This window comes from Symphodus melops (assembly GCF_947650265.1).
Source record: "Symphodus melops genome assembly, chromosome: 7".
NCBI lineage: Eukaryota > Metazoa > Chordata > Actinopteri > Labriformes > Labridae > Symphodus > Symphodus melops.
This window is the reverse complement of record NC_136697.1, coordinates 18,520,792-18,540,840: the sequence shown is the minus strand read 5'-3', so window position 1 is coordinate 18,540,840 and position 20,049 is coordinate 18,520,792. Positions and strand designations below refer to the sequence as shown.

At 40.6% G+C, this 20,049-nt stretch overlaps 2 protein-coding genes across 2 annotated transcripts; one reads left to right on the top strand and one right to left on the bottom strand.

The window, feature by feature from the left end:
- Window positions 1-86: 86 nt before the first annotated feature.
- LOC306826151 (proproteinase E-like) lies at window positions 87-1,878 on the top strand. Its single transcript, XM_079347285.1, has 6 exons — window positions 87-276; window positions 381-552; window positions 778-903; window positions 1,099-1,235; window positions 1,358-1,500; window positions 1,592-1,878. Exons 1-6 carry the CDS (start codon window positions 237-239, stop codon window positions 1,868-1,870), a joined length of 897 nt encoding a protein of 298 aa, XP_079203411.1. The 5' UTR covers window positions 87-236; the 3' UTR covers window positions 1,871-1,878.
- Window positions 1,879-1,945: 67 nt separating this feature from the next.
- Window positions 1,946-12,041, bottom strand: wrnip1 (WRN helicase interacting protein 1). The gene is made up of 7 exons (XM_079347284.1): window positions 11,178-12,041; window positions 10,338-10,532; window positions 9,992-10,221; window positions 4,273-4,481; window positions 3,542-3,697; window positions 2,726-2,805; window positions 1,946-2,639 (listed from the first exon to the last, which is right to left on the bottom strand). Exons 1-7 carry the CDS (start codon window positions 11,820-11,822, stop codon window positions 2,358-2,360), a joined length of 1,797 nt encoding a protein of 598 aa, XP_079203410.1. The 5' UTR covers window positions 11,823-12,041; the 3' UTR covers window positions 1,946-2,357.
- Between the last annotated feature and the right edge of the window lie 8,008 nt (window positions 12,042-20,049).

Genomic DNA, 20,049 nt, shown 5'->3' with positions numbered 1-20,049 from the left:
TTCCTTTACGATTGTAAGGGGAACATTTAATGTGTTGCCCAAGTACAAGGTGTGAAAACGTGTATGTGGGTGTTTCATTCTGAACATATTGTAAACAGTCTGATAATCTGGTGGGGTAACAGCCTTATGCCACCTGGAAATTAAGAGGAAAACTCCCAGACTGTGCCTGCTATTGTCTGGACTGCAGCCAATAAAAAGCTCTTTGAGATAAACCAGACCTCGTGCATGAATTAGAAATGGAACGGATACTTGTCCTCCTCCTGGCAGTCACAACTGGTGAGTTTGCATTCAACACACTTATTTGTAACTTGGAATTAGTACATGTATGGAATATGACACCACTAAATGCACATCATTTACCATTGTCTCATTTTTGTTAGTATTTGGATGTGGTGTACCCAGCATCAAGCCAGACACCAGCCGGGTTGTGAACGGGGCAGAAGCCCGTCCATACAGCTGGCCATGGCAGATTTCATTAGAGTCCTTCTTCCCAACTTGTGGAGGAACACTTATCGCTCCAAACTGGGTCTTGACAGCTGCACACTGCATCACGTAAGGAAACATGTATTTTGTTGCATTCAATTCTTAGGTATACCATTTTTTAAGAACGTTTTTTTTTCTGGTGCAGTTATCCAATCATAGCATAATTGAAGCAAGAATGAACCTTTGTGAACTGAGCAGATGCAACATTTACCTTAATCATTCTTCCTGTTGTGTCATTTGTATTTCATTGTAAGATGTTTACACAACACATGGCATTTTTATTTTCCGATGAAGGTTCCACACGTACAGGGTGGTTCTTGCTGAGCATGACATGATCAAGGAAGAGGGACCTGAACAGTTTATAATGGTGTCAAAAATGTTCATCCATCCAAAATGGAACGACAACTGTGCGTCTTGTGGGTAAGTAATAATACATCCTTAGGAACACAGTTGTGTCCTTGAAAAAGGTGCCTCCCCTGGGAGCTTTAGTTGAGCAGCAGCTGGGTAAACACAGTTATTTCTTATAGGTAAATAAAAACATCTTCACATGTAAAAAAATAAGTAGGCTTTTTGTCCACTAATTTACTATTTAATAGCTGATATGTTTGTTTGTAGGAATGACATTGCTCTGCTTAAACTGGAGAAAAGTGCAGTTATAAATGACAAGGTTCAGCCAGCTTGCCTGCCTCAGCACGGCGCTACTCTCACCCACAACCAGCCCTGTTATGTCACCGGCTGGGGTCGACTCCACTGTAAGACCTGCATGCCGAGCATCCAAATACACAACTTGAGCATTTTTGTAAAAATCTGAAGGTTTGACAGTAGGCCTGAATCGGTTATTTAAATGGTTGTTGGTGCAATGCATTTATTGTAGCTGGTGGTCCTCGGGCAAACACACTGCAGCAAGCCTTACTCCCTGTGGTGGATCACAGTACCTGCAGTCAGAGTGACTGGTGGGGGAGCTCTGCAAAGATGACAATGGTCTGTGCGGGAGGAGAGAGCAAGTCAGCATGCCATGTGAGGAACAGCCGCACAACTTGCATGATTTTTCCTCAAAGGAGCATTTTTTTTTTTTATAGACTTCTCCTGTATCTGACATTGTTTTCAGGGAGACTCTGGAGGCCCTCTGAACTGTCAGGGCAGAGATGGTAAGTGGTTCGTAGAAGGGGTGACAAGTTTTGTGGATGGACGAGGCTGTAATACACCCAAAAAGCCGACAATGTTCACCCGCGTGGCGTCTTTCATCCCGTGGATCAGTGAGGTGAGGGAACTTTACATGACGCAACATAGTCCGTATATGTTTGTGAAATATTCAAACGGAATATTCTTGTATTTCCCTTCAGACAATGGCCCAAAACTGAACAAGTTACAACAACAGAAGAACTGAAGGATCATTAAACAGTGTTGAAAGTTCAACTTATATTTGTGTTGTATTTCATTTAATTATATACAGATTTCAATATGAAAGACAAAAACATTTTAATTGGTTTAAGAAAGACAGACCATTTGTAAAAAAAAAAAACATATTTAACATGGTAAACATTTCAATATGTGTTTTGGAACTCGAAAGGCACACAGTGAATATTATTATCTGTATGTTTAGTTATTTTCTTAACTGAATGTCTTGTAAAGGACATGCATGCATAACTGTATCGAGTTTGTGATTCAGATACAAAAGAGACTCTTTGAACGTAACATGAAGGTTATGTTCACAGATAAATGTGAAATTAATTCTTTTTTTTTTTTTAAACCTATCTGATAGGTGGAAAAAAAGAAATTGAATGAGAATTTGAAAAGCACCCAATGTTTGGGATCATTAACAGCCTTAGTTTTAGCCTCTTGCAGCAAGCTGTTTGGGTCATTATCACCTGTCCTCAGGGGCCCGAAGGTGTCCAAGTGAAGAAGTTTACATCCCGCAGCTCCTCAGGTAAGTACTCTTGCTCCACAGGGCCTCCGAAGGCCGGGTTGTATTTGTAGCCTTTAGCGTAGCCCAGTTGTTTCATCAGCCTGGTGGGGGCGTTGCGAAGGTGCAAAGGGACGGAAGGCAGGGGGCCTTTGTGGTTCCTTACACAGGCCTTCACGTTATTATAGGCCTTGTAGATATCCACTGACTTGGGTGCCCTTGCCAAGTAGACGACACACTGAGCCAAGATCACCTGATAGGAAAGAGAGAAAAACCACTGTGATGCAACGATTGACGGTTGTCTGACTGGAAGACTCAGATCTCTTCAGGGATGCGTACCTCACATTCAGGCATGCCGATAAAGTGACAGGCCTGGAAAGCAGACACAGCCTGAGGAAGTGCAGAAGGATCAGCCATACCTGAGAGAAACACGAGACATGAGACAAGGTCAGCTAGTCAGACTAAGTACGTACATCAGGGTCTTCTCTCGCTCTTCCCTGCATGCACTTTTATTTTATCAGCATTTTCTTTCCTTGTTGAACTAAGCGCCTTGGTCATTTCATTCGAAGAAGGCGTTTTCCTCACACTAGAAGACTTAAGTGACAAAGGGCCAAAATAATCACGATAAGAACACAGCAGCTGCTAATGTACGAGCACAAGTGCCTCGACTTTGATTTGAATTTCAAACAATATTAAACACTGCTTTACTTTAAATAAGAACATGTTTCACTGCTCCATGCAGTATTAGGATACTTTCAAAATGTAGCAACCATCCCAATCATGAAGCAGGAGCACACATTTACAAACCTACTGACATCTTCTAAACCAGTGGTTCTCAACTGGTGGACTGGGACCTAGAAGACGGTCGCTCAGCCGTCGAGAACGTGAATGAACATTTTTTTTTGTCCAAAAAGTTTATAAAGCGCTCTTAAAACATGTTGGTTTTGTTCCTTCTCATTATTCCATCACATGTTTCGTACCGTCAGAGCTCAAAATGGCGCGCCTTTTCATTCAATAAATGTGGTTGATTGAAAAAAATACTCAAAATTTAGGTCACGATTTTCATAAGGAGTTGCTGGTGTACATGTTGAGCGGGATGTCAAAATGCAGTTATGTTAAAAAGGCTGGGAGAATCGCATTCACTCTTTGACTCACCCACATCCTCGCTGGCAAAACGGACGAGTCTGCGAGCCACGTAGAGAGGGTCCTCGCCGCCCTCCAGCATGCGGCCCAGCCAGTACAAAGACGCATTCTCGTGGGAGCCTCTCATCGACTTGTGCAACGCTGAGATACAGTTGTAATGCTCTTCACCTGTTTGGTTACAACACGTCACAAGTTGCCGTTCATGTGGTTTTAAAACGCTCATCTTTACAAAGATCAGACGGTATTACACTATGAGGAGGGGAAGAACAGTGTCTCCATTGGAGGGACAGTAAATCTCAGTCTTTTGGGACAGCTGACGAGTTATGTAACAGGATGGCATGAAGGACTAATTGAGTATTATGTAGGATGAAGAGGAGAGTGTCAGCTATCCATGGGTACTCAGGGAGGTGGCTCAGGTGGCAGAGTGTGAATCATCTGAAATGTACAGTATGTAGACACTGGAGCGAGTAAAACAAACATTGATTTATACCGTCCTGGTTTCATGAATTATTATGAGAGGGGCTACACCGACATGATGTGTGCACTGAAGCGCAAACACAACAAACATGTGTTCTGACTAAAGGAGCTCATTATTCATATTCAGCGTTTGTTTTCACTGATTAAGTTAAGGTGCCGAGCTTCAGAACTTGCTGGTAGTTTTTGTTGGAAATCTTAGGGCGTCCTGATTTGGAAGGCCTCACTTTGGTCGGTAAAAGCTTGAACACATGTCGATCTGGGCTCACCTGCTTTGTCATAGAGAATATGGGACCTCTGAAGAGCTTCTTTGATGTGATCCTCCTTCACCAGTACTTCCTGAGAACCATCGTCGGGCCGGGCCAAGCCCACCTGAGCCTGAACAGCCAGCTGCAGACTGTTGAGCCCGACTCTCGCATCCCCATCACAAAGAAAGGCGATGGTGTCCAGGGCTTTTTGTTCAATGAAAATGTTTGACCTACGAAAAGAAAAGCATGTATAAGGGACGATGTAAGAAGGTGAAAACTCGGGAATAAAAAGGCAAAACAGTTATTGTGGAGATGATAACGTGGTAATGGTAACGTATTTCAGAACAAATATAAACATATCTATGATTGGAGTCATTTGAAATGTTTGTGTTAAATAAAGGAAATCTTCCTGAGTCGCCACACGTCCCTGACAGTGTGAAGTTTTCCCTGTCAAGCTGAAAAATACCATCAAACAAACAGCTGAAGTGTTTGTAGTGTCGTGTGTATTTGTGTGTATGTAGCAGGAAGCGAAAATAAATCTATCCAAGTTTTTTTTTTTTTTAAACTGACGTCATTACATAGATATATAACAACACTAGACGACTCATGCGGGATTCTCCGACGTAGCAACGTGGCGGCCATCTTGGGTCAGGCTATCGACGTGCTGTGCTCTATGGGCGCAGACGGAAGGTAAGCTTATTTCCATGAAATACTGATGGATTTAAAAACGGTTTGCTTTATTACAAACCGTATTATACGTGGGTATAACACGTGATGTTTGTACATGTTGAAATTGCCGCTTTTGTTTTTGAAAAACAACTTAATTGTGAAACATAGTTGTTTTCCAGCCTATTTGTGCAAGTTATCACGGCTGAGACAACAATCAAGTTTAATTTATCGACTAATACAAAACCAATAACGTTTTTATACAACCTCATTGATGTCTGTCTGACTGTCTCTGTGGATGTTGTTGTATTCCAACTTGGCTTAGAGGCTCCCGTGGGTGCACCTTGTTACATTATAAAGTTGACAGTTTACATAGATGTAAGTCTGAGGTCAGCTGAGGTAACTTTAATTAAAGATCTTTAATCTGTTGTCTACATGTTTCAGCTGGACCTGAAGAAAATACAATGCAGTTAGTGTCAGGCTAAATAAATAGTTACAGGTGTATCTGTGCATTGTTGGCTGTTATTCACATTATTATTATTATTATTGGAATTATGTTTTGTTTGTTTACTTTAGGGAGTCGGCAGGACAACATGGACATGTGGTTGGATACTGAAAAAAAAAAAACCTAATGGATTGTACATTATTCAATATCTCTGTGAATTGTTTTTATTTCAGTAAAGCTATTAGAAACAAATACTGTTCCTTCTCTGCTCCACCCAGCGGTAACATAATACCGATGTGTACATCTAAAATAAATACAGAGGCTATATTTCTGTTATGTATTTAGTTATAATTATACTAGAGGTTACATACCTGGGACAATTAAATGTTAGAAATAATGATTTAATATAAATGCCTTGTGTAGCTATCTGTTTATATTCATGAAAGATCATGGTTAAAATGATGCATTGAGTATGCAGAAATACACATCTCTGACCAAGTCTTGTCAAGTTTTGGATATCAAGGAACGGTTGTTTCCCAGCCAAAAAGGGATATTTAACAGCTTCGTGTGTGACGTTTATAACAAATCAATCCATTTGAAAATCGGTTGAAAATTGATCAAGTTATGGTTATTTAAATAGTACATGGACCATTAACATCAATGTACTGAGCGGGGCCAGATGCCTGTCCCAAGATGGCCGCCACGTTGCTACGTCGCTCCCCATCGGCGAACAGCGCGAGTGAGTTATCTAGTGTTCTGTATATCTATGGTCATTACAGTGCGCAACGTAGACATAATATACGTAGACGCCTATGGCTGTGACACTCTATGATCGTGGGTTGTGTAGTTCTTTCGACAGATATGGAGAATAAATCTTTTTCTTCAAACGAGGTTGATATCAGATGAGAGTCTCCTACAGGAGCATAAATCGTCATTTTACACTCGGGTAGCTCGTGGTCACTCTAGCTGTGATGGTTATGACGTCATGGCGAACAATCAAATCGGCTCTGGAGAAAATGAACAGGATTTTAGCTTCCGGTAACACACTGTTGAGCCCTACTGTCCTCAGAGAAAGCTACTGAACGTCCTCTGTACGACGTCATCTCGCACTGTGCGACTGTATCGCTCACGATCTACAACCAAAGTTCACAATAATCTGCTCGCACTGCGTAGACCTGAGCACTTGAAACACAAGTTAAATCAGGATGGAGCGTTGACCAGTGTCAATGAAGTTTCCTTTGTAAGCTTCAAAAGACTGAGGTACAAGTCCTGTTATTTCAGCCATCAACGTCAGGTTATATCTAATGTTAATGCTGGGGGCGGCCATGTTGAATTAACCAGCACTGATTTAAATGTTATGTTATGTTGTCATGGTGATAGAATGTTTAGGAAAAGATCGAAGCAATTCTGGAACTTGTGACATCAAAGCCATTTAGAATCTCTTAAATACCAACTCTGACCAGAACCCTGTTCAGTTCACGGATCCAGCCTGAGAGGAGCAGTTCACACACTCATTCTGAGACACAGTTCACGTACTCATTCTGAGACACAGTTCACACACTCAGTCAGAGACTTTAACAGCTCACAGACTCATTCTGAGAAGCAGCATTGTCGAATAGACTCATCAACAACTACACAAATAGTACTACATCCAAGGCCTTGTTCCAGCTACGAACAGTCATGCAGCACAACAGATCCCAGCGCAGGGAAGCTCAAACTTCCCGTCAAAGGAGGGAAGGAGGGAGCTGGCAGCCCCACTGGCAAAACCAGGGTGTTCCCCATCGTCCATCAAATCAGGGACACCCAACAGACTGGCAGACGGTCGCAGACCTGAAGATCGAACTGAATCGTCTGGAACTCCATCTGAAAAGGGAGAAAGATCTGAACAGAACCGGGTCAGCAAAAAACCTGCAGATCATCAAGTTGTTGGAAGAAAATTTGAAGTTAGAGAAAGCTAAGAGGCTTGAGTGTGAAAAAGAGAACAAGACACTAAAAGACGAAATGAACCACATGAATTTGTCCTCCGAGAGACAACCAGACACGCTTGATTACTCTTCTAAAACCAAGGAGGAGCTCATCATCTCTGCACTCCAGGAGAAAGACTCAAGTGGCCCAAAACTGCAAGAATCCTTCAGCAGCGGCATCAAGACCTCGGAGCAAACTCTGACCTTAAAGAACCAGCTGGAGGAAATGACGAGCAGGTGTCAGGAGCTGTCCTCCAAACTGGCAGCACAAGAGGCGACCAACGAGAAGCTGCAGAAGACGGTGGAGGACCTCCAAAAACAAGAGGAGGCCCAGTGGTTGAGGGCTGAGAGCCTCCAGAAAGAATTGGAGGTGATCAGGCTTCAATATGAGAAGACTCTTGAGCTGTCCTCCAAACCGGCAGCACAAGAGGCAACCATCGAGAAGCTGCAGAAGACGGTGGAGGACCTCCAAAAACAAGAGGAGGCCCAGTGGTTGAGGGCTGAGAGCCTCCAGAAAGAATTGGAGGTGATCAGGCTTCAACCTGAAGAGAGTCTTGAGCTGTCCGCTAAACCGGCAGCAGAGGAGGAACAATTGTGTGAGCAGGAGAAGATCTCTACATGGAGAACGATCAAGAAGGCCTTCACACCAAGTTGTCGCCGCCAATACAAGCATCAGAAAAAAACAGATGCTGCTCCATATGTGATCACCCCAGCCTCTCCATCATATCCCCACCCTCCCCCTCCCCAAACACACCAGCTGTAAGAGGCCAAGCAGTCACAGTGGGGACATGTAGAGTCGTGACAGTCTGAAGCCGGCTGGTTTCTGCCCGTCAGAACTTGACGTGTCCACACTGGGTCTGCGTGGGTTTTTTTCTCCGGGACGCTCCGGTTGATTCCCACACGTAAATTCGGACTTAATTAAAGATTTGGCACAAATTTCAATAAAAGTTTGATTAATAATTAAAATAAGATATTTCATATTATATTTCAATAGACCAAAGTCTCTAAATGCATTTTGAACAAAACAAAGCTGTGAACCGGAAGGTTTTTACATTTATGTGTACATTTTTTCAGAAAACATCTTTGGAGTCTCAGCTTTGTTTGAATACTCCAAAAAAACAGTGTGTGTCGATGGAGACATGAGCTAATCACAACTATTTGGTTTTTCGGAACCAGGCTGTAAATAGGACGGACAGATGGAAAATATTTAGTGATGAGAAAGAAAAGAGTGATAAGAGAGAGAGAAAGAGAGAGATTGTTTTTATTTTTTATTGCTCTTTAGGAATCTGTCCAAAATGGCCTAAATCTTAATATGTCATCCTAATACATCCTAATTTTTTGAGCTCAACAGTGACTGCCCACTTTTTAAAACTTCCTCATTGAATACATTTAATTAGGCACCAAAACATCATAAACGAAGGCAAAGGTATAATAGAGTGTACATAAATTTCATCTACAGTCAAGGAACTACATATCCCACAATCCACTGCCAATGACATGCCTTCTTCGCAAAACTAACTTAAGTCATTGTTATAATGTTTATAATGTTAATGCAGATGTTGTTCAGTCTTGTAATTTGTATTTTTGAATATATAAACTACATTCATGGCAGCATGACAAGGTTATAGACTGGTGTAGTTTTGAGTCCTAAAACCAGGAAGTGAGTTAGCATTTTAGCGTAAAAACTTTAAAATTTACAAGTGGGGTCTTAGCTAACGTAGTTTATCTTGTCTAACAAAACGTCTACATCTCTTCAGCTTGTGTTAACCACAAACCTTATTTCAGGCATCTAAACACAAATCCATTCAAAATCCTCATTGACTTTTGGAGTTAGGAACCCATGGCGCTAAAATGCTAACTCACTTCCTGGTTTTAGGACTCAAAACTACACCAGTCTATTACCGGTATGTCTATGGTGCGCAATCCTGATTATCACTGCCGCCGAGGAGACGGAAAAAAACATATCTGTGGGAAAAACCATACACATAATATACGTATAGGGTTAGGGTAGTCCCTATGTGTATATGGGTTTCCCCATATATATATATATGTGTTATTTCCCGTCTCCTCGGCGGCAGTGATAATCAGGATTGAGCTCTGTAATGACGTCAGTTTAAAAAAAACCTGGCGGGGAGCCACTCGTGATTGGCTGTCAAGGAGTGAGACACCTGATTGGCTGCAGACGACCCCCTTTTAGAAAAAAATGCATTTGTGGATCGGAGTTGCTAGATGAGTCTCAAAACTCCACACACAAATGCAGGGAGGTTTACAAATTAAAAGCACAGAGACAAATGCACGTTTGACTATTCATATATAAATGTAACAACTTCCAAAAATGTATTTTAGATTTGTACATTTGTGAATCATCGCAAATGTGTTTACAAATCTTATTTTTATATATTATTATGTTTTTGTATTTATATATGAATTGAAACATTTGTGTGTGCATTGAAAATGCATTTGTGTATCGAGTCATATTTATATACAACTCCCAAATACATGTGCCCTTATTTGTGCATTTATTATTTCTGTGTGTATTTATTCATTATGAAACTGTTCTGGCTCTATAGAGCAGAGCTAAAGGGATTACTGAAGCTCCAACAATGATCAATGCATTCCTCGGAAGTCAACAGCAGACGGAGAAGAGTCCCAGGGCAGAACTTACCCATGTTCATCTGATTGGTCTGTATTTTCAGTACGTCTTCCCTGCACTCTGATCCCCAGTGTATCTACAGCCCTGTCCAGGATCGATCCCATCGCCTCCACAGAGAGCCTCTCCAGAACCAGCACCCTGCACCTGCTCAGCAAGGCAGCGTTCACCTGGAAGGAGGGATTTTCTGTGGTCGCCCCGATCAGAATGACGCTCCCACATTCCACATGAGGAAGGAAGGTGTCCTGCAGATCAACATCCATACGGACAAAAGGAAACGAGAGGTTAGCAAACGCTTTTCTTGAGTTGTTGATCACAGCACAAACTTAGCAGAGCACATCTCTCTGGTTCAATACTCCACCTGTTGAGATTTGTTGAAGCGGTGAATTTCATCAATGAACAGGATCGTCTTCCTCTTGCACAGTCGTAGCTCATTCTGTGCTTGCTTGATCAGCTCTCTAACATCACTGACAGAGGCGCTGGTGGCAGAGAGAGTCACAAAACGGGCTGTCCCCTTCTTTTTACTGCTGCTGGCAATTATGTGAGCCAGAGTGGTCTGAAAGACAACAGACAACCACATATACAGTAACCTTAAGTAAACACATGTAATATCGTGTAATCCACCTAACTCTGATTGAAGCCTTTCAATAACACACGTTCACTGTAAATCCTAACAAGCTCCAAAAATAATTCTTGAATTGTGAGACCCGAATGCTTTCAGACAACTGACCGAGGGAGTCAAAGAGTTAGATTGTTCCCGAAGCATGTTGACAAAGTGGAAGTATGGGAAGCTTGGCGTGCCTAAGAAGTCATTAACATGGTGTATTCAGGTGGAGGGATGAGTAACACTTGAGAGCGCCAGCATGACAGCCAGAGAGAGGTGATGACTTCATCCTTTAATGGATGCAAGTCTCGCTTTGTCCAGTCCAAAAAGAGGGATGAGTAAGACAGTTAAACCTCAGCCATGGCTGATTTGTTCTGCACATTATCTGTTAATAGGCTTACACATAAACAGTATGAACATATATTTTCGATTTATAATAGAGCCCAAAGAAATAGGTATACTTTTGAGTGCTGTGAAAACAACCCTAGATTAGAAAATGTTTTGTCATCGTGTAATTTTTTTAAGCAGGTCGCTGCATAAATAAAGTTAGTTATGTGAGAAAGTAGGCCTTTTCTCAGTCATATTTGACAGCCCCACCTTTCCACATCCCGGTGGTCCCCACAGGATCAGAGATGGTATTTCCTGGGAGTCCAGAAGTGAGCGGAAGAGAGTTTCCTGGCCTACAACTTTATTCTGTCCAAAGTACTCCTGAAGTGTTTGTGGTCTCAGCGTCTCCGCTAAAGGCTTGTCCATCGTTAGGAGGCTCCGCGGAGGGATCTTATTTGAAGCCCTCACATTCTTCTGATGTTCTTTACCTGCTGATTCAGGCTCTTCAGAGTCGATCTGTAAATTACGTTTGATTCCCTTGTTGACAGCTGAAACATCATTGTGTTTGGTTTGTTTACTCTTGTTGGCCTGAAACAGAGAAAATACAGGAGAAGAAGAAGAAGATGATGACGGTACAGGTGTAGCAGACACTGTGGCGGAGGAAGAGGACGAAGAAGGGGGTGAGTTGGTCATGGGTCCGTTGACACCGGGGCGAGGTGACACAGCCTCGTTACTAATCCGAGATCTCTTCAAAGGAGGTTCACTCTCGTTTGTTGTTGTTGGCGGTACGCTGTCCGCAGTGGGGCTCAGCAGACACACGTCGAGGTGTCCGTTGATGGAGGAGGGCGTGAAGTCCTTAAAACAAACCGGACATTGAACAGAGTCCGGTGCTGGAGGTGTCATCTCGCTCGCCATTTTTGCTCCGCGCGAAACTTTTAACCTTTAATCACGTGACCAAACACTGCTTTCAGATAAACAGCCATAGAGTTGCCTAAAGTAAAAAAAAAAAAAAAAAAAAATCTATGCAAACTAGAAAATTCCCCTTCCACTTTTCTTGAACTTCTTTAACTCAATAAGACATGTATTCAAATATTTATGTTGTATAGTCTACTTCCTGTCTGTGTGCGTTCACGGGCTGTGTGGAAGGTCCGACATCAGAGTATCTGAGCTCGCTTGTGTTTTCGTAACAAATAATAAGATACGTAAAGATGGACACCCGTAAATTTTAGTTACTGGTTCTGCTTTTTAGACCACCAATTAGTCCCACCAACGTATCACGAAACAATTTTCTGAAACTGTAAAACAAGTCAACAGATATATCTTTTATGTTGTCCTACAGTGTAGAGTCCGTGAATGCAGCACGTCCCTGCTGGTTTCATTTTTATCTTTGTTAGTGTATCGCTTTATGAAAGTCATCTAGTCAATCATTATTAACTGAGAAATTCGGTTCATTATTAAGTATTTTATATTATTTGAATTGTTGCAACAATCAATCAGCCCAGCACAATAAATAAAACCACATTTAAAGAGTTCTCAGGTTATTAAAAACGTAGAAATCTCATGTTTCAACAATGCAATTTAAAATGGGACAAATATGACATTAAGAGAGGCTAAGTAATTCATTCTTTACTGCAGCCTGCATACTTTTTTTTATCATTTCAGATAAAAGTTCCATCCAAGAGAAACACACCAGGGAGATGGAGTTTGAGATTTGATTATATGAATCCTGCATGAAAGATATTTAGGCTTTGTCAAGCAGAAGAAATACTCTATCTTCTTTGAATCAGCCTTTTGATACTTAAAGCACACCAGCAGAGGGTGGTAAAAGTCCCAATTTTAAAAACAAGCATGAGGTACACCAAGAATCCTTCTGGTGAGAAGATAATAGTTTAAAACAACTCTGACAGGTTTTTCTTTGAAGTAATGAACATTTTGAAGTTAAATTTAGCTAATATTTACCAGAAGAACCAGAACATAATACAGCAAATTATGATAGATAGATAGATAGATAGATAGATAGATTGATTGATTGATTGATTGATTGATTGATTGATTGATCCTGAGGGAAATTCAATGAGGCGCAATAATCGAGTACCAAATGTTAAGTGAATGATAGATTAGATACGTCACCAAACTAAGACATTGTGAGCAATCAAAGAATACTTTTCTTTTGTTTAACTCCTTGGCAGCCGAGAAATTCATTCGCGCGCTGAGAAAAAAGCTCCTATCCATACGTGAGCTCATGATTGTGTCTGGCAGAGGTGCTGGAGAAGTCAGAAGTGGCTGGCAAGATATCCAGACATGCTGTACATAACTTTGCCTACTGCCAGCCAGATGATGCATTCTTGGCTTTGAAGCCATGTTGCTATCAAACCCGGAGTGTCGCTGATATGTATTACATGGTTGAGTTTGACGGCCCTTAGAGATATTAGAATTAGAATAGTCCTTTATTTGATATTGCATGCATAGTAGAATCTATGCTTAAATAATCTGCATTTTATATTGTTACCTACGTTGACTGACCGATGAAAGAGCTGAGCAAAGGCTGAAACAACTTAAATTGAGGAAAACCCACTGCAAATTGATACAGAAACAAGTCAAAAACAACTTGTAATTAGATCAAGTTTAAAATCTGGGTGTAATATTAAACTATACCAACCTTCACACTGTTGTTCGAACTGGAGTGCCACAGCTAGCGTAGCTCCAGGCACAACTGAGCTCAGCTGTCTCTTACCTGGTGTTAAAATCCAGGCTGGATTCGCTCTAAAGCTCCTGATGTTATTCTGTGGTGTTTAATGACAAAGTAATTTATCTAAACAAAAGTTTCAGTGCCTGGTTTCCCTCACTCTCTACCCTCAATAATAAACTGTCCCACAAAGCAACCCTTCAGGCCTGCAGCCCTTTTGTTAAAAAAGCTGCATTTGCAGCATTTATGTATTTGCAGTTGTTTTCTGAATATGAATGTTTGTATCATGTATGTATTTGCAGCAGCTTTTGACGTTCATGCATCTGCTCAGGCTTTTTGCAGCCTGTTTGTTTTTATTTGCAGTGTTTCAGCCGCTGCGTTTGTTTGAGACGTATGCATTTGCTTTTGAATTCGCTATGTTTCTGAATTTGCTTCCATTTTCTTATTGTCATTCCTTTCAGCCTTTGCTGAGCGTGTGCACCTGTCAGTCTGCGTATTTATCTTTTAATGTACACATGGCTGTGATTTAGGGATCAAACCATATAAGTGAATGTAAAAACAGCTCAGTTGAGCCCATTGAGTGTAATCAGCCATGTGATAGTCTGCGTGACATTTAAGGGAGTAATTCAATAGCACAGGCCGTTTATTGACACCACATCCAAGTGTGTGTGTGTGTGTGTATGTGTATGTGTGTGTTGACAGGAAGACCACAACGCCTATCATCATTTTCTCACTTTTCAATGTCAGCGCTGTGTTCAATCTTAATTTTGGCTTCTGGTTAACTTTTCCTCATGTTCATTCAGAATCACTTTCTAAGAAGAGAATGAAAGCCTTTCTTTTTCAGTGAGAACAGAAGGATTAAATAAATGCTATAGTGAGTTAGTCTGTCAGTCACCCACTGCTGGCACCTGTCACTCTTTTGTCACGAGGACAAACTGGCCGTCCTCTTGCTCTTTCTGCTGCTGGGAGTGGGGGTTGACTGAATTAACAGAGACTGTGGAGCCTAGTATTAAAATTAGGGCGGTCTGTACCCCGGGAGGGAACTGTCATCTCCTCTGAATCACCACTTGAGACTCTTCTCCATAAGCTCCAAGAGGTCCTTTGTAGTTAAAGATAGGAAGAGAAAAGCCAGAGTCGAAGGATGAAGAGGAAAGTTAAGGCCATGGAGAACCTTGTCACAGGCTGGGACATTTGGCTAGTCAACAGCATGTGTGCGGTTGCCTCCTACCTCTGGCGCAGGCTGTGTGGTTTACTCTGCTTCAGGAGGAGGTGCAGAACAACCGCTCCACCTGCAATTCAGGTAAATATACTGTTTGACTGTTTTAAATGTTTGCTGAGGAACTCCACTCTACATTATTGGGGGTTTTGGATGTGAGACATAAAATGTTAATGTCCTAGCAATGTTCATCTACATTTATCAGAGCATATATGTTTTAATTCTTTTGCGCATTTTGCTTTCTGAAATCGATTTTCCACGTCAGTCCTGAGATCTTTAGAAAAAAAAACATTTCACTGTGGCTGGCTGAGAGAAGATCATGGCTTAGTTCATCAAAACATGTCTTAGTTTATTAATTTGTTGATACTGACTATGCATAACATAACTGTTCATCCAGAGTTATTTATACAGCTTTTTCGAAGGTTAAATGATTTTGAGGAAACACTTTCAGGTGATTTTGTTGTGGGGTGTTATAAAATATTGATCTATTGGAGTATCATGGTGGTGTGTTTTGTGTTATTTTATCAGTTCTCAAATATTGTATTGATTTTAAACTGCTACATTTTTTTAACTGATTTGAGATGGCTTGTAAACATAATAAGGTAAGTATTTGATTCAATGAGGTTTTATAAAAAACTTTAAATAGCAATCTACTACGTTGTATTTAGTGTTTACTTTTGTTACACATTCTGTCAGGTACTTGCACAAACAGCCCAATATGAAGCATTACACAAACTGGGGTGTAGTAGAATCTGCAGGGTGTCACATCATTTATTGTATTCAGAGCTCACACAGAGCTGTGCTTGCTTCTTAACAGTAATTAAAGCAAAAGCCTTGATGCGTTTAAATACAGACTGGATCCTTCCTGCATCTTTTGGCCTGTCTTCAGAGAGGACAGCAGCAGCTGAGGAAAGACTAACATTTAATAACCTCCTCTGATAATCTCAGCGTCCTCTCATGGGAATGTCCAATTAAGTGGGAGGAGGTAGTCGATTAGGTTTGACTGACACATTGATTTGTTTCAACACTTCTTTCTTTCTCCTTACGCTTATTATTTGTTGAGTTTTCTCTCATATGCTCTACAGCTCACATGTGCGAGTTCCAGTAGATAAAAGGTCCCCTTCATGTTCAACAACAACAAATTCTCATTTGATATGGCATCATTTTTTATATTGTTATTGCTAGCTCTATCTGATAAGGCAAAGGTTTTTCATTGACATCAAACACATTATTTCATAGATAATGTACAGCAAGAACTTTAATATTCATCTTACAACTTTGATTCAACACAGGAGGTATTAGAGCTAGTATTGGATAGCAGAGGCATGTTCTTACTCTATTGTAGTATAGGCTATATTGTACTATAGGCTCTCAACTTACAACATATTCAACAAGTGATGGAGATGAGTTTCTGCTTGAAGAATAGTGCTTTAATTATGTAAACCTCACATGACAGATAAGCACCTCTTTTTATTTTAAAGTTATCCCCAACAGCTAGCTTGCCAGTAAGTTTGTTTGATATGAACAGTGTAGCCTCTTCACTTTGTATTATAGGCTATATTCATTTTTCATACAACTTTTTTTTTTTTTTAATTGTATTTGTCTTTAAATAGTTCTTAACTGTTTTGTGAAGAAACCTTTTATTCCTGCATATGTGCTGCCTTAAAAGATAATTTCATTAGTACATAATCTGGGCAATTATGAGTGTATGTTTGGCACTGATCCTCCAGCTAAATGTCACATCAGATTAGTAAACTCAACATATGTTGGCTAATCCTTCAAGCAGTAATGTGATGCTCAGTATCTTTGTGAAAGATAAAACTGGTTAGTTGTTATTTTTTGCTTCTATATGTACAGATAGCAGCAGGACATATAAAACATGAAGTAAGTTGTTGATGGTGTTTATGAGGCTATTCGCCGACTCTTCTTGTAGAGGTACAGTGAGCTCTAGTGGTAGAGCCTGTCAGGCACTCCGCGCGCGCCAGTGTTCCTGCGTCATGAACCACTTTGAAAAAATGGATTTTGCCGCCATCTAGTGGTTCAAGATATTACTGCCTTGCATTTGCGCAGTGTTTACATCACTGTTGCTCTGGATGTGGTTGAAAAAGCAACAGAAAAGAAATGTCATAGAAAAATCTAAAACATTGAATCTTATATTTTCAAAATGATGATAATAGTTTATGAAACACTTTTTCCTCCAATAATGGCACTTTGCTTTCCTGACATTTCTCAATTCCATACAAATGAGATTATTTGAACTGAATCACAGTTAAAATAAGAAACAAAACCTATTTAACTAAGCCAGTTAAGTTCATTCATGCATCATTTGTACTTAAACCCTTTGAAAATTAATGTAATCTCTTTGAAACTTAATTTGCACCATATAACAGAACCAATTACTTTCATATTGATAAATTAGTGTTAAATGTGACCAAACTGAACTGAACTAGTTTCTCAAATAAACAGGTGCTGTTTAGTCCTCCATGGTTAAAACCCTCATATGTGAACTTGGCTTCTTACAGACTGTAATGGATATGAAATATATATCCTAAAAATATTCATATTAAATCCCACATGTGCTAGCTACACTCACAGTCTTTTATACCTCATATTTTATACCCCCCTCCCCCCCTTTTTACAGGTACGTCCTGCTGTTTAAAATCGTAAATGAGCAATTAGACGAAATAGCGATTTGATTTTTTTCATCAGAAGCTAAAAGGCATCAGTCCACATGTAACCTCTTTTTCATTGAGACAATCTTAAAGATTAACATGTGCACATTACAGTTCATTAGGCACACTGACATGTACATGTATGCATATATTCTGGGGCAATAATATGACCTATACATTAAGACTTGATGTAGTGATGATCTTAAAGCCAAACAGTCTATCAAAGTGCACCGGCAAAATGTGTTTACATTCCTAAAGAAAACCTGAGCTGATGGGGGGAAAGAACAGAGGGGATGTCTTAGACATTAGCATGAGGAGTTAAGTTTCACGGCTCTCACACACATTTAAGCCCACAAGTTTCCGAGAGAATGCGATGCCAGAACTGGCAGGCTGTGGCGTGTGTCAGTAGAGTCTGAAGAGGTGACTGGACAGTAGCCACATCGGCTGCCTCGCTGCTCCCCAGGACATTGTGTTCTCTGTTAGGGAGGTGCTGCTCCATTTTTAACAGTTCACCTTGTCCCAGTGCCAAACAAAATCCTAACACGGAGGACCACGCAGGTCACAGTGTTCAACTGTCTAACCTTCCAGAAGAACTGATTGTTCAGAGAGGGGAGAGCATAAACTGTAAACATTCATTTAAGTGCATGCATATTATTTAATTAAAGGCTTTGTGTAGTTTGTAGTAGTGCATACAAAACAATTTTTTAGGCCTTTTTTCATGTTGACATCAACATAAATCTCACTTGATTAAAGCTGCAATCAGTCACTGAGTTGCTGATTGCCTGAAAAATGATGTACAAATATCTAAATAAGGATAAATAAAGTTATTTTTAGTTTGTATTAGATACAGAGAAGGCAAATGCAGAAAGGAAATGGGACCTGAGTAGAGGTCTACAGCTGGAGTCAGACTGGCCATGTTGCAGCACCTTTAATTATCAATCTAATCTAATCCATTTGAATAATTAAGGATTAAACCCTTTTGTCGTTGTACAACATAAAAAAGCTGTTTGAAGCAAAGACTGTTAACAATTGACCTATGGCTAAGCCCTATGCTACCTTGATGTCGCTCCTTTGAACGGGGCTCAAGCCTCAAGTGGCATGTTGTCATGAATGGAGTAATGAGCTAAGAGATTTACTTACTTAATAGATTTACCCTTAAAATTGTTCCACTCCTGGCATCAGTAAGAAGGCATTCAAACTGCCAACAGCAACAAGGGGTCAGCAAGGACACAAACAGAACATTAAATATCTTGATGATGTGAGCTTTCTGCACATTAGTGCGGTTGAAACTTTGTGCAGTCCTTAACTTGCTGTCACTTTAACTTAACAGCATTTCCATCATGCACTAGTAGTCAGGCCAGTGTTTCTCAGTTGCTCGCTCTGTGTGTACACATGCTTGGGCTTGGCAGAGAAGGTGAGAGAGGATTTTGAGTCCCAGTCATGATGCTGTTACTTTCTTTGGCATTAGTTTCACTGTAAAGTGTAAGTGATATACACTTGATATTTGCTCTGTGTCATAGGCTCCTGAGGCCAAGGCCTGTTTATATCCCCTGCAGGGTTTGATCACCTTAAAGTGCCCCCAACCCTTTAGTAGGGCAAGATATAATGATCATGCAATCAATGGCATGCAAACTGACCTTTAACATGCTGCAAAACAAGTTGTCTAAAACTGTGTTGCAGAATGTTTGCTAAATTCCTGTCACAATTAATTTTTTCCGACTTTCGCGTTAAGGAATCCAGCGTGCTTTGATGCACACGTCTGCATTAGAAAGCTGGCTGTTCATGAGCTTACATTTACACAACATGCAGAAATTGACCTTTGTTGTCTGTCATCTGTTGGAATTCATGGACAGGTGTAAGTGACCCGTCTCTGTCGTGATATTGATGGCTGATTTTACTCCCATCTGTGTCTGCACTGTCAGAGTTCTTTCCACTGTGGCAATCTTTTGCGAGTGAGCCCAGAATAGATACAATAAGAATACAGGGGGAAATGCAGTAGGTTAATCTACTCTTATTAGTGTAGGAACATTTTAAAGGCTTTGCACAGAGCGGCGTGGTTCTTTTCACGAAAAGAAGAAAAAGTATCTTGCAGCTCAGTGCAGTGACTATAGTCTCGTTTGTTACCTTACCTCCCCTTAACCCTACTTGACTCCAATTCATCTGCCAAGTAGACTTCCCTCCTTGGTGTTTGCACCCCTGAGACCAGGTTTTGACTTGAACCAAGGGAGTGAAGTGAGTTTGGCTGGGGTCACTGTGGCTCAGTTTGCGTCACTGTGCCTCTGTTTTCAAAAGAATTGACAACATGGTGGCTTGAGGATAGTTGGATTCCATTTAAGGTCAATTATAAGCCGATTTTATGGGAACAAAAATGGAGGAGTAATTTGCAATGAATAGGTTGAGTAACAAAATTTATTATTGCATCTAGTTGCCCATTCTTAAACACTTCATCTCGAGTGTTGCTCAGTGTTTGCTTTGGAATTAAATATCTGTGTATACCCTGTCAGTTAACATTAACACATGTCTGTTGTCGGAGTAAATCACATATATTTGGATTTATAGAGAACATGG

Coding starts and splice junctions, on each gene's coding strand:
- wrnip1 (XM_079347284.1), bottom strand. CDS start 11,822: ATGGCGAGCGAGATGACACCTCCAGCACCGGACTCTGTTCAATGTCCG. Junction 2,806..3,541: donor TTTTGCCAGCGAGGATGTGG/GTGAGTCAAAGA, acceptor TGTTTCTCTCAG/GTATGGCTGATCCTTCTGCA. Junction 2,640..2,725: donor TCGGCATGCCTGAATGTGAG/GTACGCATCCCT, acceptor CTTTCCTATCAG/GTGATCTTGGCTCAGTGTGT.
- LOC306826151 (XM_079347285.1), top strand. CDS start 237: ATGGAACGGATACTTGTCCTCCTCCTGGCAGTCACAACTG. Junction 553..777: donor ACAGCTGCACACTGCATCAC/GTAAGGAAACAT, acceptor TTTCCGATGAAG/GTTCCACACGTACAGGGTGG. Junction 1,501..1,591: donor AGAGCAAGTCAGCATGCCAT/GTGAGGAACAGC, acceptor CATTGTTTTCAG/GGAGACTCTGGAGGCCCTCT.